Below are 25,942 nucleotides of genomic sequence, written 5' to 3'. Positions count from 1 at the left end.
GGGCCGGTGTTATGGAGTGCCTTGTGTGCGAGGATTATGAGTTTGAATGTGATTCTTTTGTTGACGGGGAGCCAGTGCAGTTCTCTCAGGTGCGGGGTGATGTGAGGTTTAGGATCAGGCGTGCGGAGGCATTCTGGATTCTTTGGAGTCTGTTGATGAGTTTGGACGGGGCTCCGGTGTAGAGGGCGTTTTAAGTAGTCGAGTCGGCTGCTGACGAGGGTGTGGGTGACGGTTTTCCGAGTGCCCGTCAGGATCCATCTGTAGATCTTGCGGAGCATGCGGAGGGAGTGGAAGCAGGAAGAGGAGACTGCGTTGACTTGGTTGGTCATGCTGAGCTTGGAGTCGAGGATGACCCCCTAGGTTGCGTGCGTGGTTCGTTGGTGCTGGGGGGTTCCCATTGATGCTGGCCACCAGAAGTCATCCCACGCTGAGGGATTGGGCCCAAGGATGAGGACCTCCATCTTGTCCGTGTTCAGTTTGAGTCGGCTTGCCTCCATCCACTCGGCGACATCCTTCATGCCCTGGTGTAGGTTGGATTTGGAGGTGAGGGGGTCTTTAGTGCGGGAGAGGATCAGTTGGGTGCCGTCGGCGTAGGAGATTATGTTGAGGTTGTGTAGTCTGGCGATGCGGGCGAAGTGGGCCATGTAGACGTTGAACAAAGTCGGGCTGAGTGAGGATCCCTGGGGGACGCCGCAGATGGTAGAGGTGGTTCTGGAGTGGAACGGGGGAGGCGGACTCTCTGGGTTCTGTCGGTGAGGAAGGAGATGGCCCAGTCCAGGGCCTTGTCTCAGATCCCTGCATTGTAGAGGCGTGTGCGCAGTGTGTGGTGACAGACGGTGTCGAAGGCGGCAGAGAGGTCCAGGAGGATGTGGGCCGCTGTCTCGCCGTTGTCGAGTAGGATTCTGATATCGTCTGTGGCGGCGATGAGGGCGGTCTCGGTGCTGTAGTTGCTGCGGAAGGGTGTCGCACAGGGCTTGTGATGGCGGAATGTCGTTGGTGCAGGAGCTGGGAGTGGAGAGCTCTTTCACGATGTTGAATAGCTCTTTGCTGTTGTGTGCTCTGTTGTCGAGGCGGTCTTTGAATGAGGCTTTTTTGGTGGTCCTGATGAGGTGGTGATGTTTGCGGATGGCGTCTTTGTGGGCTGTGCGGTTGGCGGGTGTTCTGTTGTTGAGCCAAATGTTCTCCAGTTTCGGGCAGGTGCGCTTGGAGGCTAGGAGCTCCGGGGTGAACCAGCTAGCACTCTGGCTGGTGTCTCTGTCAGTGGGTTGTTTCATGGGTGCTACGGTGTTGGACCCGTCCTCCATCCAGAGTCTGAGGGTGTGGGCCCCCTCCTCGTGGTCGGTGGGGCTGGTCGGTAGGTGGAGTGCGAGGTGTGTTTCTAGTCGTTCCTTGGTGAGTTTTCCCCAGCATCTGCGGGAGATCTGTAGAGTGCGGTGGTGGGAGACAGGTTTCTGGAAGGTGAAGTGGATGCAGTGGTGGTCGGTCCAGGTGAGCTCGGAAGTGTGGCTGAAGGCAACGTGGGGGCTGGCAGTGAAGATGGCGTTGAGAGTGTGGCCGGCAATGTGGGTCGGGGTAGTGACGATCTGTCTTAGTCCGAGGGTGGCGAGGTTGTCGATCAGGGTGGAGGAATTGCTGTTGTTGTTGTTTTCTAAGTGGTAGTTCAGGTCGCCGGGCAGGGTGTAGTTGGAGGAGGTCAGGGCGTGCGTGCTGATGAAGTCGGCGATGGAGTTGCAGAATTGGGGACGTGGGCCTGGTGGTCTGTAGATGAGGGTGCCTGTGAGGGTGGTCTTGGGGTCGGTGTGGATCCTGAAGTGCAGTGAATGTGTTCGGCGGTGGCGAGGGTGTCGTCAGTGTTTGTGGAGACTTTGATGGTGTTCTTGTGGATTATGGCAATGCCTCCCCCAGCTCTATTGGTGCGGTCTCTGCGCGAGATCTTGTATCCGTGGGGACGGCCACTGCGATGTCTGGGATGGAGGCATCGTTCATCCAGGTCTCGGTCATGAAGGCGAAGTCTGGTGAAGTGGTGGTGAGTAGGTCCCAGAGCTCGACGGTGTGCTTGCGTGCGGAGCGGGTGTTGAGCAGGATGCATCGTAGTTGGTTGGGTTCCACTGCTGTGGTGGTCTCGGCGTTGTTGCAGGAGAAGTTGCAGTTCTGGCAGGTGAAGGGGCCGTGGGTGCGCTTGGGGGTGGCCTTGTAGGAGTTGGGGTGCGTCCGTTTTTGAGTGCGATGAGGGTGCTGGCATCGTAGCGGTGGCGTGCGTTGCGGGTGTTGTGAGGGCCAGGGGTTCTGGTCCTGGGCGCGGTCCAGGTGCGTACGGGCGCAGACGGGCTTGCCTTAGGCGCACCTTCGGCAAGCCAGCGGCGCGGCCGCCCAGCGGCCGCCATTTAAGGGGAGGAGGGGAGGGAGGACCAGCTAAGAGGCGGGAGGCGGGAATGCGGGCAGCGAATGGGCACGGGGGCAGGCCGCGGGGGGGCAGTGGCGGGAAAAGGGCACGAAGGAGTCCCAGAAATAAAGGGCTGGGGCACAGGAACACAGGGTACAAAAAGAAGGGTGGGGGCACAGGCACACGGGGTACAAGAAAGAAGGGAATGGGCACAGGCACACACAGGGTACAAAGATAAGAGAGGGCAGGGGCGCAGGCAGACGGCAGAGGGAAGAGCGTCAGGCATGGGGGCAGCATGCATGAGTCAGCAGGCAGGAGGCGGCAGCAGGAAGGCAGAGTCACTGGTGGTGCTGCAGCGGAGGGGAACCTTGCTATGCGGATCACATAGAGACAAGAGTGACATTAAATCAAGTTCGTTAAGGATATCGTTCAACAGGTCCCCCTGAGTGGTGTATTCAAAATTCATTCCCCTCACCCGGGGACAGCCTAGATCGGCTAACGTTGCTACCCTGTGACCTCCACATGTGTGAATATTAAAATCCCCAGCAATCATAATATTTTGGAGAGCAGCATTACGGTGTTGCTCAATAAAAGAGCCTAGCATGGTGATGTTACACCCACCCTTGGAGCATGATGGATGGTGAATTGTAAAAGTTAATAACATTCAGTTTATTCGACCCCTTACTAAGTACCAAAGACTGTATGCACGAGCTCAATGGGGGCAATACCTATATCTTGCATTCCACAGCTAATGAGATAGAGGCCCGATTCACAGAACTAACTTAAGACAAAATCCTAAACTTACTACTTTTGTATTCACAGAAGTTAGGATTTTGCTTTATGTTTGTCTTAAGACAGACTTAAGACAGACTTAAGACAAAATCCTAACTTAAGTCTGTCTTAAGTCTGTCTTAAGTCTGTCTTAAGACAAACTTAAGACAAAATCCTAACTTCTGTGAATACCAAAAGTAGTAAGTTTAGGAATTTGTCTTAAGTTAGTTCTGTGAATCGGGCCCGTAGATTGCAAGACCACCCTTTGGCCTGCCTGCAGATGCTGGAACAAAAAAGGACTTATATCCCTCTAAAAATAAACTATAGTCCGTCAACCATGTTTCCTGCAAACAAATTATACAGATTTCTTGGCAAATGCAACCCACAAGGGGTACGTAAATGTATTCGCTAGACCTGCAACGTTCCAGGATATCAACTTATTAACATGATCACCCAAACACCCCTGACTTTGCCTTGGATAAACCTGCTGAACATTAGGGTTCTCTATATCCAATGCAGAGGAGCCACCAAGTCAGTCACAAGCATTCGTCGCGGCCAAGGGGGTAAATCGACTTGACAATTCCAGAGAGGGTGGACCAAAATCCTGTTGTCTTAAAGGCATCTTTTCAGTCAATTGAAGCAAGCAGAGAATAGCGGGTGGCACCTCCTGAGATAATATTTCTGATGTTGAAATGTGATACATAATTATGTATGCAAAATCAAATAACGTTTGTTTTAAAAAAAAAATAATTATCAGCTGTACAACCTCTTAGACCGCTGTCCCGGATTGTGTTCTAGCATGCCTGAATGTACCTACCTAGTAAAACATGATATCAAAACAAAAAGTAGGAAGATAATAAAACTAAGACCCTATAGAATTCCTGCGGCCCGGCGACAGGCCGTAATGCAAGAGGTAGAAACAATGCTACAAGCCGGTATCATTGAACCTTCTCAAAGTGAATGGTGCTCCCGGTAGTACTTGTACCCAAACCCAAGACAGCAGTCTTCCCTTCTGAATAGACTTCCGTCAACTAAACGCCTACTCCAAGTTCGATAGTTACCCCATGCCCTAGGTAGACAAGCTAGTAGAACGACTAGGGGGAGCAAGGGTAATGTCTACTATTGATTTAAGTAAAGGGTACTGGCAGATACCTTTCAGCCCCAAAACTGCCTTCTTATCACCTTGCGGGTTATATCATTTTAATGTCATGCCCTTTGGTCTTCACAGTGCCCCCGGCACCTTTTAAAGGCTAATGGACGTCCTTTTAACAGACCATCAGCGACATGCTGTGGCATACCTCGATGACATAGTCGTTTACAGTCCAGATTGGGACACCCATATGTGTTATTTGAACCAGGTTCTCTCCTTTGTACCAAGCAGGACTTACACTGAACCCCAAGGAAACCACATTAGCAACTGATCAAATTGAATACCTAGGATATACTGTCCAAGCAGGCACGATACGTCCACAGCACAACAAGCTAGAAGCGGTGCAAAACATACCATGCCCAAAAAAACCGAGACAGAGATCCAGGGATTACTTGGGTTGGTAGGATATTATCCACGGCTTATACCCCGATTTGCAGATATTGCTAGACTTCTAACAAACTAGTTAGCTCAGCGACACCCAGACAACAATTTAGAATGGACAGAATCACAAGAACACAGTGTAAAAATCATGGCATAATATCAACAAAATAGGTGGGAGAAAGTGCATGAAGGAACCATAAAAGCAAATAATTATAAAAAACTTTGTTTCATTTAATAGATATACAAATATTCATGTTAAAATCAATCAATAAAACAACATGAGTTCAGAAAAAGATACAAAGAAAACAATTATACAATTTCCATACAATGAATAAAAATTATGTAAAAAACACAGTGGCAATCAATATTGTTCTGGAAAGCAGTTTCCAATCACTGAAATTTCTTTTGTGTACCACACCGATTTTAATATGTCCAGATTTCAAAAAGCCTTTTGTTCTACAAACCGATGCGTCAAATTGGGGAATAGGGGCTATATTATCCCAGTTAGACAGCCAAGGGTATCTCAAACCCATTCTGTACTTAAGTAGAAAACTATTTCCCTGGGAGAGACATTAGGCAACTGTAGAAAAAGAATGCTTAGCCATCAAGTGGGCCATGGAGGCACTCCAGTATAATCTTTTGGGTCGTACCTTCTTTCTGGTGACAGACCATGCCCCCTTAACTTAGCCATTTTAAGAAACAATTGGTTCTGTCTGGGTTTCAATGACTTTTAACAAGTAGCAACAGCTTACTTATAACAAATATGAATGATAGAACCCACACCAAAATATTTTAAATAAGAATGTATTTAGAGAAAATCAAATAATAAAGGCTGTCGTAATTTACAATTTCAATTGCAGTATGCAGTACGTGACTATTGTGAAAGAGTGACATGTGGTGATTAGTGATAAAGATAGTCCACTATATACAGAAACAAATTGTGCAAGAAAAAGTGGGGGGGAGAAATCATAGATGTCCTTATTATTGGCACATATGCTTAGTGATCAAATGACGAATGAGGCTGTAATCATGAGCGTTGTGTAGACATTAGCAATACGTCGACGTTTCGACCCTGTGTATAGAGCAAAGGTGGGATTGCGTCCAGACAGGTCTTCCTCAGGGCAGGAGGGGGGAGATGGCAGCCTAAGGGTTCATTTAAATGGCAGTGTCAGGTGTGTGTTATGGAACAAGAGTGTGATTTTACTGTATGGCCTTCAAGGGATGAAGCTTAACCAAAAGCAGGATTCTAGGTACCCCTGCGAGTGATAATTTCTGGTCAGGTAAGGAGAGTAGATCATAAGGATCTTTGTTATAAGTACTGAAGCAAGCATCACAACCACCAGGGTGTTTCAGTGGGGGTATACCCCGGATTCCTTGAGCATTTCTTCTGATGTTCTACTGTTCTTTTTGCTCGTTGTGTGAAGGAGAAGAAAAGCAAGCCCCGCTATATTCTGAGGGGGAAAAGAAGGACACAGAGGAAGACTACTTCCCATGTCTGTGGACTGTCCTATAGAACCTCAGTTTACTTTTGTTTTGAGTGTTTGGTGAAACATACCACTGAAGAAAATCCCTACTAGTACGACAGAATTTCTTTATCTTTGTGAGCGTAACCTTTCTTAACCCACTAAGTGATTACAATAAGAAAACAAAGGAACAGGTTAATAGTGGTGCTAATACACAATGGGACACATTTACAAGGAAATTACGCCACTGGAACGTCACTTTTACCGACGTTCCTGCCAGATTGCTGACTCTATCTGCGATAAGACTCTGGCTCATTGCTAATCCAATTAGCACATGAAGTCTTTCAGGATAGTCATCTGATACTCATAATTTTGTTTACACAAAACACTTTTATATTATTTGGGTTTGGAGTGGAAGCAGTAATTTGATTATCCTCTTTAAGTATTTTGAGGAGTTCTTCGGACTAGGGGGCATATTACCAACGAGTAGCGATATTTATCACTAACTAGGCTTAGCAACAATTGTTTTATCACTAAGCATCGCCGGAAATTATCGCTGAGATAACGTGCTATTAGTAACGTTTCTCTCCAAAGCGATACATTTTCCGGCGATAGCGTGAATATCGCAGAGAATACAGCGATATTCACGCATTAGCGATGAAATGCTCTTAGCCATGTTATCCACCTCCCATTGTATAACATGGCTAAGAACTGGTCTGGGCAGGCGTTAGTTTATGGAGATATTCGCGCTTAGCGCGAATATTTCCATAGCTACGCCTGCCTTGATGATAGGCGATAGCAAGGTTAGCGACTGCTTTCAGTCGCTAACAGGTTGGGAACGGCCCCTTTGCATGTCATTAGTGATAAATATCGCTAACATGCAAAGCGGGCCCCAAACCGCTAGCTTTCGCCTAAAAGCTGTCGCTAACTGCTGTTAGCGACAGCTTGCTAATAGAGCAATAAAATTATCGCCGCTTATCGGCCGGAAACGGCCGCTAAAGCGGCGATAATTGCCTATCGCCACCCTTGGTAATATGCCCCTAGGTTCTTCAAAGTCGATTTTGTTGTGACCCTAATGTATTCCTTATTAGTATTTACACTTGTCAGCCAACTTATTTTCAGGATTCTGTTGTCTGCCATCCTATAGTCGTTGTTCTGAGCATATTTATTTATTTATATTTAATTTTATAGAGCGCACAGCTACCCGGAGGTTTACCGGCGCTAAACCAGCAAGGAAGGTGTACAGTCGCATAGATTATAGATCGAAAAGCCAAGTTTTTACATCTCTTCGGAACTTTAGATAGTTGGGTTCAATCCGAATAGACAAAGGGAGAGAGTTCCACAGAGATGGTGCCAGAAAAGCAAAAGATCGACCACCCATTCTGGCTCTCTTCGTCCTAGGGATCTGAAGTTTATGTTGACTGGATGAACGAAGAGTGCGGGAGGGAAGGTACGGATGAATGAGAGTTTTCAATCCAATACCTTTCACAGTACGTTCAGAGCATGGCACGAGTTATGGCATGCGTTGTGCTCTCTGTTAACCACCATTGGTGAATTTCAATTGTTTGTTGTGTTTAGATAGTTTTTTTCGGTGAATTTCATTGCTCTTTCAGGATGCATTTATTTCCCAACCCTGTGGCTTTGAGCCAAGCACCGCGTCCAATCCCCTTCCAGCGGGGCCAGAACTTCTCGTAGTCTATCAGCATTAGCGTAGATACACATTATCTGGTAAATTTCTTTGGTTTTATGTGTTTGAGCCAGAACCATAACACCGTTTTTTTCAGTGCAATTCTTTTTTTTCTCATATTTGTTCAAATTTCTTTTATTCGTTTTTTGTAGGGTAACGAAGGACATATCTTATGCAGTTATATGCAATCTGGGTTACATTATTGTTTCAATAGTATTGCAGTCCGCAATTAATGCGCATCTATAGTTGTGACGCGCCCCGGTTGGGTGTAATGACAGCATTGCAGCCATTGTTTAGGACCTCTGCGCATACAATGGTGGAGTGTGATTGCATGTAATGGCGATCTTAGTATTCATTTACTGAGCATGTGGGGCGGATGGGATAGAGAAATTCATTTTTTGAAACGATGCACTTAATTATTCATATGTGCTGTGCACGCCCTTTGCTTCCCAAACTCGCAAATTAGTTCCGAGTCAGAGACGATAGATAGACAGGTAGGAAACTTGACACAGACAAAGCCCTACAATGTAGAAACCAGAGAACATAAGGCAGCCACACAGACACCAACTCACCCATCCAAGCAACCCCTTCAGAGGTTCTATGCTTTTAAAGTTGAGTCACTCCATCCACTTCATTCCCATTCAGCTGGCCATGCTACAACATGCCACATGAAATGAATCACTCACCGGCCTTCTTCATGGTCTTGCTGGGGTCATGAGCTTCTTTCTGTTCTGTTTCTGCAGACACTGCATTCTCAGTGCTCATTGGCACTTTCGCTGGCATGACTGCCTTCTCTTTATTCTTCTTTGTATTCAGAGAAGACTCCTGCTCTGCCACTTCCTTCCTCTTCCTTTTCAAGTGCTGCCTTCCCCTCTCTACAATCTCAGTTGTTAGCCCGAATCTAGGTGCCACATCCGGGTACTTTTCGGGTTTCAACATTTGTCCAAGCTCCTTTGTTAATTCTTTCTCCTGAGGGCTTTTGTATTTGGCCTTTTGCACCAGACCCTTCGCTGTTTCCAGTTTGTCTCTGCTTGCCACATTTTTCGCTGCCTTACTTTCAAGGCTCCGTGTTCCTTTCCCTTTCCACTCCATCTCGGTTTTTGTGTGCATGGAGGGCCCCACACCTTCCTCTGCTGCATCGGTCTTCGTTGTTTCTCCTGTATCATTTACCAACTCCTCCTCTATGTCTTGCTCTTCCTTCTCCGCCGCCTCCTCGGCTTGCATGTTTTTCATCCTCAATTTCATATTCTGAATTCCTTTCTCAGCTGTGAGTTTCATTGCCTCCTGTTCTGCAGCTTCTGTGTCAGAGACTTGCCCGTCTACCACTGCCACCACCACAGAGGCCCTCTTTTCCGGTATTATTTTCTCTTCTATGCCCTCAACTGACTTGTTCTCGTCCTCTTGTTCAACTTGTGTGTCTTGCTGTCTTTGTTTTGCCACCGCCTTAGCTAACAGCGTATACAATTGTCTTTTTGTGCCCTTTATTTTTTTGCCCGAGGCATCCATTTTTTCTTCTTTCAATACCACTATTGTTGTTAATGTCTTAGCAGAATGTTTCTCCTTTTCTGCTTCCTTCACTCTTTTTTTAGCAGGTACTATTTTTACAGTTTTCTTCGTCTTCTCTTCTATGCCCTTCACCCCTTTTTCTGTGACCACCTTTGACTCTCTATGCTCTGAGCCCGCAGATCTTTTCTTTGCTGCCTGCTTAGTTACTTCCTTTCCAAACTTTTCTTTCTCCAGCTTTCCGTTTTCCACAGCCTGCTTCTCTTCTGTAGTCAGCTTTCTTTGCTTTGCTGTGTTTGTAATCACTTTAATTTCCTGAAATTCCATCTTTTCTGTGTCTGCAGCTTCCCCGGCTGCTATGGTTATGAATATCGGATCCTCATTCGCAGCTTTTCCTGGTTCCTGCACTCCATTCTCTTCTAACTCCCTTGCTCTTTCCTCCGTCGCATGCAACTTTCTCATTTTAACTTCCACCGTTACTGCTAACCTCTCGGGATTCCCTGCTTGCTCTTCTTTGTCTTCAGCCTGGTCATTCCCGTCCTTTTGTGAGGCTGCAGCCTTCCTCATTGTCAGCCTTCTAACATGCCTCGCTTTCTGATTTGTCTCTGGCTCAGAATCTTCTGGGTCCGGATTTTGCTCTGAGATCTGGGAAAGCTGTTTCTCCATCTCGGGGCTGTCTCCTAGCAACGCCGCCATCTTGTTGTCTGCCACCTGTTGCATGACTTCATTGGCGGCCTCTTGCGCCATCAACTCTGCCATCTGCGGGTCTCCCAGGCGTTCTGGTACACTTTCCACCTCTTTCGCCACCTCCTCTGCCCACTCCAGTCCTTTTCTGCGGCCCGTCGAGAACTGACTCGACACGATGTCTTGTATCACCCTTATGTTTAGTGTGGCTCCACTTTGAGGGATTGCCTCAGCCACCATATCTTCCTCCTCAATTAACCTTTCAGCAGTCACCTTTGTGACAGTATTGGCCAATCCCCTTGATGGATTCAGGAGGCCCCGTAGGGATCCCTCTTTCAGTGCATCCTGCTGAGCTGTTATCACTATCTGCACTCCTCCCTTGAAGTGTGTGTGAGTCTTTGTCCTAGGGACAGTCCCTTTCACATTCACAGTATATTTGACCCCATTTCCAAAGATGCCTTTAGCCTGTACACTTCCACCTGGGGTCCAGTGTGCCAGCACATGCCTCCTCCGAGGTCCAGAAGCTGCAAACCCCTCTTGATCTATTCTTCGCGGTGGCAGCTCTGCAGTCTCTTGCTGTCTCTTATGTGCAGGCCATGATTCGTCCTTGCGGGTGACCTTGCTTGTCGCCCTCCGGGGTGGCACTTCTAAGGGGTCCATCGGTACTAAGTGGGGCGCCCTCTTAGGTGGGTCCCCTGATTGGACCGCAGGCAGCCATATTGTCTTTTGCCCCGCTGTGTTTGCTGCTGGTGGCTCTTTCTTTGGTGCGGCGCGGGCCACAGCTAAGACGGATGTTTTGCTGGCTGGCTGAGGCGTGGGCTGTAGGTGTTTCCTGTGCCCTGCTTTGGTTGAAGCCATCAGCTCTCCCTTACGGGTGGCCAGTGTAAGTATCACGTGTATGGTATCCACGGCTAGGAGCGGCATTGTTGTTGTTATTGGTGTGGCGGGTGCAGATGTCTTGTGCTCCACCAAATCCGCTCTGCTCCTAGGAAATACCGGTAGGCCGTGTTTTACTTCAGCGGATGGTGTCATTCTGGCCCATATTCTGGCCACTCTATCTTTAACCGGTGGTACCGGTAACGGTGTCTCCTGTGATGTCTCCGGCCAGATCTCTGAAGTCGCCTCGGGCTCTGGTGGTGTTTGGGGGTCTTCTTCTGCAAATAGCCCCCTTGGAAGGGCACTTTCCTGTGGAGCGTTCTCTGGGCCTAGTGACAATGTCATCAGCCGGCTCTCGGCCATTTCCCCCTGGAGCACGCGCAAGTCCGGCGTCGATGTTACGTCCTGGCCGTGGTTCGTCTTAGATGTTAGTGCCGGACCAACGGCCACCGTGACCTGCGTCAGCATCAGCACGCCGCGGACGGTGGTATTTCCAACGGCTGTACTGATGTGCGTCGTTCCCAGGGGGTCGGTCGAGAGGGCCAGTAACCGATGCTGATGGTGTTTTCGAACATCATCACTAGCCCAAGGTTGCCTCCACGGGTCTGCCACCAGGTGTGCCGCCAGCTCCAGGTTCCTGGTGGCAGTGTCCACGTTCGCGGGTTGGGCAATCTCATCGGCCAGGTCTTGGGCCGATGGCGAGGGTGCGAGGGGTCTCTCCCTCTCAAAAGGCGGCATTCGGATGTTGTCAGGCTCCATCGCCTCTTCCGCCGCCTTTTGAATGAGATCCTCAAGACCCCTGTCCTGGTCGGCTGGGCACGCAACCCTCTAGAAAAAAAAGAAAAACAGGAAATGTCTGAAGGTGGTCAGGCAGGATGAAGGAAGACAGAACAGTGGTAGGAAGGGATGGCAGGATGTGGGAGAGAGAGTAAAGGCACCGGAAATGGGTCTTTGTCACAGAGGAGAGGAAGGAAATTGAAGCAGGCAATGGTGGCTTAGAGAAGAGGTAAAGAGAAGGAAACGAGAAAGAAAAGTGAGTCAGAAGGTCAGAGAGTCAAAGGAAGGTCAGACATAGATGTATAATGTGCCAAGACAGGTAATGAGAATCACTGCTGCTGCTTTTGTTACAGGGGCATATATTGCAGCACTGTTGAAAAAAGAATGCAGGGTGGGTGTATTGTTGTAATTTGTGCGCAGGAAGTAGATGTACTGGGCCACATGGCTGGCATATTGGTGGATCACATGCAGTTAGAGGCGGGTGGTACCCATGGGGTGGGCCTAAGGGGCTTACCTTGATGTAATATTGCCCACTCGAACACCGGTACTCCGCGAACTTACAGAAGTTCTTGAACCATGGAGGCGACTCCAGCTCGCTGCAGATTCGGCCTGGAGCACAAATCAAGCCAATGGGAAAACATCAAGAACAGAGCAGAAATTATTAAAGACCAGCACAGCTGAATGAGATGAAAAAGAACAAATGCAAATGGACTTGATGCTACAGAGAAAAGAACAACAGGTAAAACAGTAAGTCGATTCTAGAGTTAATAGCAGGTGCCACTGTCCCATCAAATATACCAGTGGTTCTCAATTTGTGCGCCGCAAATTCCCTGGTGCGCCCCCTGAAAAAGCCAGGGGCCCCACTAGACACACGGCATGTGCAATGACTTGCATTTTGTAAGCTCGCTAGCTAAAATATATTTTTGTTAAAGGTAGCTGAAACTCCCTCTTTACCACTAGATGGCAGTGCGACATTTAAAATAGCACATTAACTGCTCCTGTATGTCTTATATTGACGCAGTGTCAGCACTCATGCTGCTGAAGTACAATTATATGTTGTGGTTAATGTTTCTTTCAGTTTGATTATAGACATAGGGCAGCCCTGTTTGTAACATATGGTTGCAACAACAAATGAAAAAAAATGTCAGTGCACCAGCTTGTCAGTGGCACACCTACTGCCTTTGACAAGACTTGTTCTTTTTATTTTTCGAGCCTTTAACGATTCAGCGGGCCTTTAATAGCCGGTATAGCCCTCTACGGCGGGCTATAAGGCTATATTAAAGGTAGCTGAAACTAAAGTGATGCATGTCGAAGAGTACCCATAACATCGCTGCTAACATATGCCCATCTTGAAATTTCACGTATGTTACTCTCGGTAACTCATTAAACCAGGGCTCATGACCCGTCTGCCAGACCCATCTCCCATATATGTGCAAATGCCCCACAGTATCGATATTTCCAGCGTGTGCAATTTGTGCAATTCAAATAAAATAAAGCATGTCATGTAGTATAAGGAGCCTTCAGAGAATAAAATGGAATTAATCCAGAGGCCGGGCTTACATTCCCCCATCCACCAAGAAAGGTAAACTAATCAGGAGCCGCGGTTAACAGCCTATAGGTCAAGGGAGCCGCAGGTGAAAAAAGTTTGGGAACCACTGAAGTATACAGTCAACATTTTGCACTTTCAATACAGTAGCTACAACCTTAATAGAAAATGCACAATTGTCATTTGATAGAATAACCACACTCAGAAATAAAGGAAAAAGTCAGCATGTAAAATAATTCAGACATTGACCGAGTGAGCTGTAATTCGTTCAGAAGTAGAGAGGTCAAAACAAAGCACTTATAATCCTGATTGGAGATAATGAATTTGAATCAGAAACATCCTGCAGGATGAGAAGTGATTGAATTATATTATTCAAACAAAGAAAGGATCAATAGAAATACAAGAAACCAAGCTCTACCAGGGGAAAAGGGCATTACAATTGGCAAGGGTGACTGCAATGGCTTACTCTTTGGAGAATGGTTACTAAAGCACTAGGAAAGTACTATGGACCAGAATTATCAACGCCTCTCTTATGCAAGGCACCATGCCGGACTGTCTAAAAAGTGGACAAGTCACACCTATACTAAAAAAGCCAGATGCAAACCACTCTGATCCCAACAATTTTTGGCCCATTTCGAGTACCCCAACCTTAGCCAAGCTCCAGTAAAAATGTATTCATCAGCAACTCTGCAATCACCAGCACCAACTCCTCGACCACTACCAAACTGGTTTCAGACCAGGTCACAGTTCTGAAACCGCCATGGTCCCCCATTGTCGACCATGCTTTACTCTTTCTCGATCATAATTAATCTTGTCTTTTAATTCTTCTTGACCTGTCATCAGGGTTTGACATAGTCAAATATGAAACCCTCCTGAACCTCTTAGAACTTAGGATGGGTCTCTATGGTACTGTCTTAAAATGGTTCTGCTCATTCCTACAAAACAGATCTCAACAAGTCCTAAACACTCCCAACATCACCTACCATATGTACGCTGATGATAAGCAAATGTACATGAAGATTACCACTCCTAACAACATCAGCACTCTCAATAACATCTTGAACAAAACTCAGTACTGGTTAACACTTAAACACCTCAAACTTAACCTTCCTCAAAACGTAATTCCTATTAATCTCGCCTCCAAAACCCACCTGTAACATCAAAGACTGCCTTCCACTACTCATCGCCTTGAACTGTACCCCACATATTGTTGATTCAGCAAAATCCCTAGGAATAACACTAGACAACAACCTCACCATGATGAATCACATCAGTTCCACAACCAGAGGGGCCAATTTCCATCTCCACATCTTAAGAAAACTCCAGCCTTTCCTACCCAATGCAGATCTAAAGATGGCGGTTCAGGCTCTTGTGATCTCCAAACTTGACTATGGGAATGCTACCCTAGTTTGCCTACCAAAAACAAAACTAGCACTGTTGAGGGCTACCCTCCATGCTGCTGCACGGCTCATCACAGGCGTAAAAAAAAAATTATCACATCACCCCAGCCCTCCACTCTCTGAACTGTCTACCTTATGAATCTAGGATCCACCTAAAAATAGCATGCATGACATACAAAGCCATCCACCACAACACTCCTCGCTACCTGGCTCAGAAACTTGTGCTATCCGGAAGGAATAGAGCTTCTCGTAGTACATTCTCCCTACTGCTGAAACCCCCAAAATTTCACCCAAAAAACATATAAGAGATCTTTCTCTGGACTTGCCCCAAGAATTTGGAACTCTCTTCCCCCAGAGATTAGGACCATCCCTTCATTCGTTCTTTTAAAAAACAAGTAAAAATGAGACTACTGAATAATCGCCTTCTTCTCTGAGGCGACTATCCATGCCAATTTGATTTCTTTGCTGGTGTTTTCACTTCGTCTCTTTGTATTATTTTTTCATGCTGTATATTCTATATTTTGCTCCTTGTATATTTGGTGCTATTAATTAGGTTGTACAGCGCTCTGACCCCAACATTTTGGTCATGTTCGCTCTTTATAAAACATTAGTTATAAAAAAATAAAATAAAATGTATTTCAATTTTCTCAGCCTTCAGCAGGGCTCAATCCAACATGAGGCGCATGTTTGGTTGTAGAGTTTTTGCCTGGACTGGCCGGAAGGGACTGACTGCCAGCCGTGGACAACAGAGATCCCAATACCTTCTTCCCATAAAGAGGCCGAAGTACACGTTCATGTGGTGGCAAAGGCAGTTTCCAGACAGGTGGAAACCAAGGTAAGAGTTCCTATTCCTCTTGTTTCTTCCACTGTAAAGGTCGGGGGACGATTACAGCTTTTCAGCCAAAACTGGCGTTTAATAACAAACGACCCATGGATACTCAATACCGTAAGTGGTTTCAAGATAGATATTACCCTCACACCTTATCAAACACACCCACCCAGAGAGTAGATCCTAGATCAAGAACAATCAGAATTAGTAGAACTAGAGGTGATCCAAACGTTACAGAAAGGTGCCATTCACCAAGTCAGAAACACAGGAGACGGTTTCACGAGTACAATCTTCTTAATAAAGAAAAAGGACAAGGGGTAAACCTAAGACAGCTGAACACTTTTTACATATATAGACACTTCGAGATGGAGGGTATCCATCTTTTGAGAGACACCCTACAAGAGAAAGATTGGCTTGTAAAATTGGATCTCAAGGATGCTTATTTCACAATACCAATGGACTACAACTCAGAAATATTTAAGGTTCTCATGGAAGGGCACAACTTACCAGTTCTGCTGCCTCCCCTTTGGCCTATCTTCAGCTCCTTTGTGCTTCACCAAAGTTCTAAGACCTGTAGTAGCCTTTCTAAGGAAAAGGGGTGTCCATATTATAATTTACCTAGACGATATGCTGATAATGTCACAGAGTCAGGAAAAATTACTAATACACTTGAAATGGACAGTAGACCTCTATGTTTCATTGTCAACACAGAAAAGTCTGTAACAACACCTACTCAGAATCTAGAGTTCCTAGGTTTTAAGGTGAATACCATTACCAGCCAATTACAATTACCCTTAAAAAATTGACAAAAATAAAGAAGGAAGTAGCCTATGTCCTTTCAAAGGCTACTCTGTGCGTAAGATCCTTAGAAAGAGTGAGTGGCCTTCTGTCCTCTTCTATCCAAGCTGTTTCACCAGGTTCTTCACACTACAGGGCCCTGCAGAGATTAAAATCCTTGGGTTTAAGGAAGGGCTATGGTATTCAGACAAGATGCGCTTGTCTCAAGAAGCACAGGATCTTCTGTGGTGGTGGACCAATCTGGACAGTTGGAATGGCAAGGCAATCTTCGGGAATGTACCAGATTTCATAGTAGAATCAGGCGCAAGCAACCGAGGTTGGGGTGGGAGAAGAGGTTTGACAGAGACAGAAGGGAAATGGTCTCAGGAGGAATGTCTACTTCACATAAATTGTCTAGAGATGATGGCTGATTAAAATGCACTGATGAGCTTCAAGTCATCCATAAAGAACAGCGTAGTTCTCTTGAGACCGGCCAACCTCAGAGCTGTGTCCTATATCAATCGTCTAGGGGGCGCAAGGTCCAGAACACTCGCCAATATGATTAAGGAAATTTGGTATTTTTCCTGGACTCAGAAAATTTTACTAAAAGCAGAGTTCATTCCCGGTCACTAGAATATAAGAGCGGATTGGAACACACGGTTTCAAAGGAACTCAAGCGACTGGAAACTGAATCCAAAGGTTTTTCAAAAGATTCAGAATCTATGGGGCCCCATCCAATTGGATCTGTTCGCTAGCAGATTAACATATCTAGTTGAAGACTATTTCAGTTGGAGACCAGACCCCAAAGCGATTCGCACGTAAAGCGACTTGCTCTCATTCATGAACCTCGTTAACTTGTAATAGTATTAATCAATCCTGTTTGTCATTAATATTTCACTTTTTCAGTACACGCGGGTGTCCCAGAGACGCTTGCCTATGTGTCCATTAATCCTAACAACGCTTGCATACTACAGAATGGCTGCTTCGCAGAAATCCAGTCTGCGCATGCGTCGGTCATACCCATGTGATGTGACGCACTCGCAGTTTTGGAGGGATATTTTGCTCATGCGCATTGTAGCTAAAATGGCCGCTTGTCTCTAAACACACTTTCTGCTTGCCCATGCCGCTTTGCATTTCTATCTATTTCTGCATAACGTCTAACCGCTATAGTTATTATAAAGTAAGGGGTGCAGTGTAGATTATCATGGTGTACAGTGTATTCATTCTTTCTGTGTTTCTAATTTGTTTTCGCTTACTTTTCATGTGCCACGTATCTGTGGGCCTGGGAGTGGGGAGCTGCTCCATCTTTGAAACCCAGTACAACCCCGTCATGTGATGAGGGAAAGTTCAAACTGCGCAGAAGCAACACTAAGCCAGCTGGCTTCTGAAGTTGAGATGCGCCTGGGAACGACTTTCGTGCACCGAGAGAAGATTTCGGCTGTACCTAAAACTGCAACAAATGTATTTTCTTATGTGTGCCCTATTGTTTTACACCTTTCTCATGCCTGGGAACAGGAATGTAAGGGGTGGGTACTGATAATTGCATATTAAACATGGGAACCCAGAATTTTAGGTGGTGACAATGACCTAACCACCTCTCCTGACCAATCGTAAGTTGGGACCCTGTCACTTGCAACATTTGTGGGTGGTCTAGGGACCCGAAAAGGGTATAACTAGCCTAGTTTTAGTTAGAGAAATTGTCCGACTTGCCCGAATAGCTGACCTGTCACCGACCCTACGACTCTATAGGTAATTAATACAGTGAGCTGCGGAGCTTTCTGTCCGAAATTTCCACAAGCTCCAAGGGGTGGAAATAGTCTTAAGTGCTGGCGAAGCACTTTGCTGGGAGATTCGAGAACCCAATCGGGGTTACTGGCGGATTCCGTGCAGTGAGGGGGTAGCGCAGGCGTTGCATCCGAAGCTGCAGGTGTTGGTCGTGCCATTTGGTGAGCCCAGTCCTGACCTAAGTCCTGAGGGGTATCCTGTCCTGATTGTCCGTGATCTGTACCTGCTCACCTACTGGTATCCTAAATCCTTGAGGGTCCTTGTCCTCGTCTTTTCCGAGCTGACCCGTGGCCAGGGTTAGTCCTCATTCCTGTCCTAGGTGAATATACTCTATGGGCGTTCGTCTTTCTATCCACCTTCCTCCTACTCTTCAAATAAAGCCTCTATGCCCATGATATTCTCTCTGTTCTCTCCAATGTCGTATATGCAAACTGTTTTATAGTGTGTTCCATTTTTCCCTTTCCCTGTAGGACATATTGGAACTGTATTGCTTATATAGAGTGATGAATGTTATCGATGTCTAGGGTCTAAGTTTAGTTTAACAGATAGTCTAAGATTAGGGATTGAATCATTTGTAGGATTTTAAATACTTCACTGACTAATGTTGTCCTGACTCCCCCACCTTAGCATAAGCCTGAAACTGAATAGCATGTTCCCTATTACCCTTTCCCAGTAGATTTCTACTTGTACTCAATGGTGCTTGCCCTCATCCATAGCTATATTATTGTAGTAATTCTGATTATTGAGGTTCTGATTTGTATCTGCCTTATACTCTTGTCACTTTGAATTTAAATACTATATAAAAATCCTTAAAACCCTTCAGGTGTCTGTGGTCATTCAAAGTATTATAGGATGAACAAAGTGTTTTGATTATCTTATCACTTGTCCTCTGCTAGCTCCTGAATTCATCAGGGAAATATGTGCCTGTGGTAAGTCAGGTACATAAGTAGTTGTGTTACAGTAAACACACACAAAGTACTGATTGTGGCGTGTAAACTCGCCCGATTCACTAAATTATTGTCATATACACGTCATGGGCCCAAGTGCGTGAAATCTGGTAAATCAGGGGTAGATGCTCTACTTCAAACATCGGACATGGGGAACTGTTATGTTCTTCCCCCTCTCCCTCTAATTCAGAGGGTATTATTGAAAACACGGAGAGAGAATTTTAAGATAATTTTGGTAACTCCCTTTTGGGATATACAGGTATGATTTCCCGGGGTTCCTGGAACTTGCAATAGATTTCCCACGTTTAGTTCCTGCTAATTTAGACCTTCTCCTTGGACATGAAGGGGAGCAACATATTCTCTTACCAGTGGCGTAACGAAACTTGAGGGGGCCCACCTGCACAGTACATGAAGGGTGCCCCCCCCGACCATACTCAGGAGCTCTGCTGACAGGGTACTGGGCTGAAGGGCCCCCTGGAGTTCGGGGCCCCCCGCACCGCGGGGGCCTTTGTTACGCCCCTTTCTCTTACTAGAAGGAAACATGAACCTTCTGTTTGGCGGTTTTCAGGTGATCAAGCAGATACTCATGCCTTTCAGGAGAGGCTAAAAGCCTACTGGATGAGTCATGGGCACCAGGAACAAGAAAAAGATATACTGGTGTATGGAATAAATGGTCTAGTTGGTGCATGTAACACGATTTTGGTCCTGTGGATGCCCCTATATTTATATAGCCAATTTCTTAGAAGAGTTATTTAGATTAGACCTTTGCTATCGAACTGTTAACTGTTATAGATCAGGAATTTTGGCTGGACACTCACTGATTAATGAATTTTCAGTTGGTAGCGATCCATTGATCTGAAGAGTAATGAAAGGGATAAGACTTAAATGCCCTTCTATGGCTAGATATCAATCCTTATAGAATGTCAATCTTATTTTTGACTTATTTATGTATTGGCCTAACAACCCTTTACTATCTAGAAAACAGTTGTCTATGAAATGAGCTACTCTTCTCTGCCTTATATCCTTCAGAAGAGTATCTGATGTTAGAGCATCAGACATTTACAATAGATTTTTTTCCCCCAGACAGGGGTCCATTTTGACTTATGTGGATGAACCAAGACAATGTCTGAGTGTATTGTTTACCCTTATGTTAATGATTGTAAAAAAACTCTGCGTTGTTAATTGGTTAAATGCTTACGAAAGTGTTAAGTCTGTTGTTAGACCAGTTGGTGAAAATCAATTGCTGCTTTCTTTTGTCAAGCCTTTAAAGCTATATCTGCAGCTACTATCTCCAGATAGTAGAGTGGAGATGGTGTGGCTCACTGGTTAGAGGCGGCAGACCCGGAAGCAGAGGACGGCACTCGCATTGCATTGCTCGACTTTAAAAATTGTTTGTGCTTTAAAATTATTCATAGCGCTCTATTGCTCGCATTGTAATTAGTGCCTGATTGTGTCGGTCCCACTGCTCATTGCGACGTTACACATTGTGCCCCATTCTCACCCTGTTTTGCTTTGTTGTTGTTGCTGCCATTTTGTTGTTGTGCCGTCCCAGCCCGTCTCTCCACCCCGCTCCCGCCTCCCAGCTGCTCCTTCCTCGCTCCGCCCCCCCCCCCCCAACTATCTACATATGTCGGAGCAACACACGCGCAGCGTTCACGCGCTGCGGACGCGCCCTAAGCGCGCCAAAGGTAAGCCCGTCTACGCCCGTCCGCGCCTGGACCGCGCCCAGCGCCAGACCCCCTGGCCCCCGCAAAACCCACTCCACCCGCATAACGTACGACGCCGCAACCCTCTCTGCACTCAACCCCGGCCTTCTCCCAGTCTGCCACCAAGCCACCCCAGGACACACTCATGGACCCTTCACCTGCCACTCCTGCAAGTTCGACTGCATCAAGACCCACACCAAATCCACAAACTCCAAACAGAGCTCCGACACTAACCCCTGAAGTGCATCCTGCTCAACACCCGCTCGGTCCACAGACACGCCATAGAACTTTGGAACCTACTCGACACCACATCGCCGGACGTCGCCTTTCTTACAGAAACCTGGATGAACGCCTCATCAACGCCCGACATCGCCATAGCCATCCCGGACGGCTACAAGATCATCCGAAAGGACCGCATCAACCAAACAGGAGGAGGCATCTCCATCGTCCATAAGAACACCATCCGCATCACGACCAGTTCCGACGATAACCTCACAGCCGCCGAACACCTTCACTTCCAGATCCACACCGACCCCAAGACCACACTCAGAGGCACCCTTATCTACAAGCCGTTTTAAAATCACCTTCATAACACTCTTCACTGCACACTCAGCGGCATACCTGCTCCGCTGTAATCAGGCGTCGAAGCACACCCGGGACACGCTAGGTGTCACTGGGTGGGCCCGATGATGAAGCATGCCAACAACTAGGTTGGTGGGTGAGGGCTTCATGAGCACACTTACCAGGTGTTCCTAACCCCTAACGAAACATACCAGAGTCTCTTACTTTTGTTAATATCGTAATACATGAGCTAGTCTCCTTTTGATTAAATCACCCTCATCTACAGGCCACCAGGACCCCGCTCACAATTCAGCGAAGACATCACTGACTTCATCAGCCCACACGCCCTCCCCTCCGAGGACTACATTCTACTGGGAGACCTAAACTTCCACCTGGAAAAGAACAACAACAGCAACACCACCACCCTTCTGGACAACCTCGCCAATCTCGGACTCAAACAACTTGTTGACACCCCCACCCACTATGCCGGGCACACGCTCGATCCAATCTTCACCTCCAGCAAGCACATCTCCTTCAGTCACATCACAGCTCTCCATTGGACGGACCACAGCTGCGTTCACTTCAACTACAAAAAGACTACGACCCACAACCACCCACAACCAATTCCCCGCAGAAAGTGGAACAGAATCACCACCGACCAGCTCTTCACATCGCTTCACCAAAAGCCTCCTGCCAAATCATCGAACCCAAACCTAGCAGCCACCAACCTCACACAATGGATCACCCACAGCGCTGACGAATTAGCACCCTTGAAAAACCATCAAATCAAGCAAAGTAGCAAAAAAGCCCCCTGGTTCAATGAGGACCTTAAGAAATCCAATAAGATCTGTTGCACCCTCGAGAAAGCCTGGCGAAAAAACCCAACCACTGACAACCTAGCTACCTTCAAGAACGCCACCCGCAAACACTACCAACTGATCCGATCCACCAAGAAATCAGCATTCAAGGATCGACTCGACAACAACGCCCACAACAGCAAGGAACTATTCAACATCGTCAAAGAGTTCACCAACCCCACCTCCGGCACCAACGACATCACTCCCTCCCAAGACCTCTGCGACTCTCTAGCCTCGTTCTTCCACAACAAAATCGCTGACATACATAACAGCTTTGGAGACCAGTCCGGAGACCAAACCACCCCACCCACCTCCGAACTAAAACCCCCCTCCAACAACCTTTGCGCCTGGAACCCAATCACCACTGAAGATACCATCCGCCTGATGAACTCCATTCACTCAGGATCGCCAACTGACCCATGTCCCCACCACATTTTCAACAAAGCAGACTCCATTATCGCACCCCATCTATGAGCCGTCATCAAATGCTCCCTCAACTCCGCTACCTTCCCGGAAAGCTGGAAAACATGCCGAACTCAGCGCCCTCCTGAAGAAACCCACAGCAGACCCCACTGAACTTAAAAACTACTGCCCCATTTCGCTCCTCCCATTCCCTGCCAAAGTCATTGAGAAAGCCATCAACAGTCAGCTCGCCGCCTTCCTCGAATCCAACAAATCCCTCGACCCTTCACAGTCCGGCTTCCGAGCCAAACACAGCACCGAGACCGCCCTCATCGCAGCAACAGACGACATTCGAACTCTACTAGACAACGGAGAAACAGCTGCCCTCATCCTACTTTACCTCTCCGCAGCCTTCAACACAGTCTGCTATAGCACCCTTATACAACGCCTCAGCAACGTCGGAATACAAGGAAAAGCATTGGACTGGATCATCTCGTTCCCCGCCGGAAGAACCCAGAGAGTCCGCCTCCCCCTTTCAAATCGGAAGCCACTGAAGTCATCGGTGGCGTTCCACAAGGATCATCACTCAGTCCCACCCTCTTCAACGTATACATGAGTCCCCTCGCATCCATCGCACGCCAACACAACCTCAACATCATCTCCTACGCAGACGACACCCAGCTGATCCTCTCCCTCACCAAAGACCCAAACACCATCAAAACTAACCTACACGAAGGGATGAAAGAAGTAGCCGAGTGGATGAAGAACAGCCGTCTAAGACTGAACTCGGACAAAACGGAAGTCCTCATCTTAGGATCATGTTATGTTATGTTATGTTATTTATTCTTTTGTATAGCGCAACGGTTACTCAAAAAGAGTGTCCCGGCGCTTTATGTAAGGAGAACAGATTTCAGAATAACACAACACAGCTAAAAGAGGTTAAAAAATAAACCAAAAAAAAGCAGAGCTACAGGCAGGCCTATTGGGAAAACAGCCAGGTTTTGAGACCTCTTCTAAAATCAAGGAGAGTAGACGCCCCCCGCAAAGGGAGCGGTAATGAATTCCACATCTGTGGGGCCAACAGACTGAAAGAGCGGCCCCCAAGGCGAGCCCTCATCACACGCGGAACAGCCGCCAAAAGTAGAGATTCTGACCTCAACGAGCGAGTCGGATGGTAAAAGGTCAGTCTCTTTTGGAGATGTTTAGCTCCCACAGCATGGAGCGCTTTGTAGGCCAAGGTCAGAGCCTTAAAGGCGATCCGTTTGCGGATGGGCAGCCAGTGTAACGTCACCAACAGCCCAGAGGCGCTGGTGCGTCTACTTAGGCCAAAGATGGCCCTGGCCGCCGCGTTCTGTGCAACTTGAAGCCTTTGCAGCAAATACTCTGGCAGGCCCAGGTAGAGAATGTTGGCATAATCCAACCTGGAGCCTATCAGAGCCTGCACCGTCAGCCTCCTGTGCTCCTCGGACAAGAGAGGCAGAAACCTCCGCAGCATTTTTAACAGGCCGAAGCAGGTGCCGGTAACCCCCAAGATCTGGGCTTTCATCGTCAGCCCCTTGTCCATCTTAACCCCCAAGTTTTTGGCCATGGGAGAGGAGCCGGACGGAGGGAACATGTCGATGGGCCACCAGGCCTGCCAGCTAGGCTCCGTATCGCACCCGAAGAAGAGTACCTCCGATTTATCGGAATTGCACTTGAGGCTGTTCAGTTGGAACCATGCGAACACAGCCCCAAGGCAATTCTGGATACTCTCCCCGTCAAAGTCAGCCCCTCTCTCGCAAGAGAAGAGGAGCTGGGTGTCGTCGGCATACGACACGATCCGGGCACCAAATGACTCCGCCACCGCCGCCAAAGGGGTCATAAAGATGTTAAAAAGGGTCGGGCTCAATATAGAGCCCTGCGGGACCCCGACTCCCAAAGGCGGCATTACAGCGGTGTCAGATGATGTCCAGATCGTTTGCCGGCGGCCGGCCAAAAAGGACGAAAACCATTTGAGCACCGTCCCCCGCAGACCAATCTCAAAGAGTCTTGCGAGCAGGCCCTCGTGGGGGATGGTGTCAAAAGCCGCCGACAAGTCCAACAACACCAGCATGACCTTGCCCCCGGAATCCAACACCCCTTTAATGGTTTCAGAAACCTCAAGGAGCGCGGTCTCGGTGCTGCGATTTGAACGGAAGCCCGACTGGGAGTCATGTAAGATCTCATGGGACTCCAGAAAATTGGAGAGCACCGACTGAACGTGCTTCTCCAGAATTTTTACAAGGGCCGGCAGCAACGAAATTGGCCTGTAGTTGGCTGGGGCTTTCGGGTCAAGTCCCGGCTTTTTAAGCAATGGGATGACCATTGCCTGCTTCCACACTGGCGGCACCTCTCCCAGACTCAACGAGAGGTTGAGAAGAGGGTGCGCCAGCGGATTAACCACCTCCGCCAATTTACCCAGGAGCTTAGCAGGGCAGGGGTCAAGCGGAGACCCAGATTTTAAATTGCCCATAAGCGCTAGGGAAGCGGAGGCTGGCAGAGATGGAAACTCAGCCAATATGGCGCCCTGCATAACTGGGGGAGGCGAGCCCGCCTCGGGCATCGGCAATGTAACCGGTCCACTCGATAGAAAGGAGTCCTGGATGAGTTTGATCTTGCCTGTAAAAAAACACGCAAGATCCGCCGCCCAAGATTCTACGGGCCCCTCTTCCGAAGCGGTAGTCCGAGGTGAGATGAATTCTCGGACAATGGTAAAGATCTCCTTACTGGAGTTCGAAGCTGCTTCGATTCTCCCCGCAAGATAGGCTTTCTTTTCGAGGCGGATGTCTCGGTGGTAAGCTTTAACCACAGCCTTGTAGGCAGACCTGTCCTTGCCCCTCCGCCTGGGACGACTCATGGTGGCCACCGGCCCTGGGAACCGCACCCATACCAACGGACCACGCACGTAACCTGGGCTTCATCCTGGACTCCTCCCTCTCGATGATCAGACAAGTCAACGCCGTCTCATCATCATGCTTCAACATCCTACGTATGCTGAAAAAAATCTTCAGTTGGATCCCCACCGAAACAAGAAAGACGGTCACCCATGCACTGGTCACAAGCCGACTGGACTACGGAAACACCCTTTAAGCCGGAACCACAGCCAAAATACAGAAAAAACTCAAACGCATCCAAAACGCATCAGCCAGACTCATCCTAGACATCCCCCGCCAAGCTCACATTTCCGGTCACCTGAAAGACCTCCACTGGCTCCCCGTCAACAAGAGAATAATGTTCCGTCTCCTCACCCACGCACACAAAGCCCTCTACGACCTAGGACCCGAACACCTCAACACGCGCCTGTCCTTTTACACCCCCACCCGCCAACTAAGATCGTCCAATCAAGCCCTTGACGCAATTCCTCGCATCCAAAGATCCACCATGGGGGAAGATCCTTCTCCTACTTAGCGGCCAAGACCTGGAATTCTCTCCCCATTCA

General features: G+C 47.6%; 1 protein-coding gene across 1 annotated transcript in view; it reads right to left on the bottom strand.

Annotated features, from left to right (window-relative positions):
- LOC147706394 (uncharacterized) overlaps positions 1-25,942 on the bottom strand; it is a 207,030-nt gene that overhangs the window by 94,792 nt on the left and 86,296 nt on the right. Inside the window, exons 2-4 of the mRNA XM_086929609.1 lie at positions 12,190-12,284; positions 9,897-11,726; positions 8,522-8,885 (exon numbers count right to left, since the gene is read on the bottom strand). Coding sequence (XP_086785735.1) covers positions 8,522-8,885; positions 9,897-11,726; positions 12,190-12,284 — 2,289 coding nt within the window. The remainder of the gene's footprint in view (positions 1-8,521; positions 8,886-9,896; positions 11,727-12,189; positions 12,285-25,942) is intronic.

Source organism: Lissotriton vulgaris, chromosome 7, assembly GCF_964263255.1.
Source record: "Lissotriton vulgaris chromosome 7, aLisVul1.2, whole genome shotgun sequence".
In the NCBI taxonomy this organism is placed as follows: domain Eukaryota; kingdom Metazoa; phylum Chordata; class Amphibia; order Caudata; family Salamandridae; genus Lissotriton; species Lissotriton vulgaris.
The sequence above is the reverse complement of the archived record's forward strand: the minus strand, read 5'-3'. Positions and strand labels throughout refer to the sequence as shown.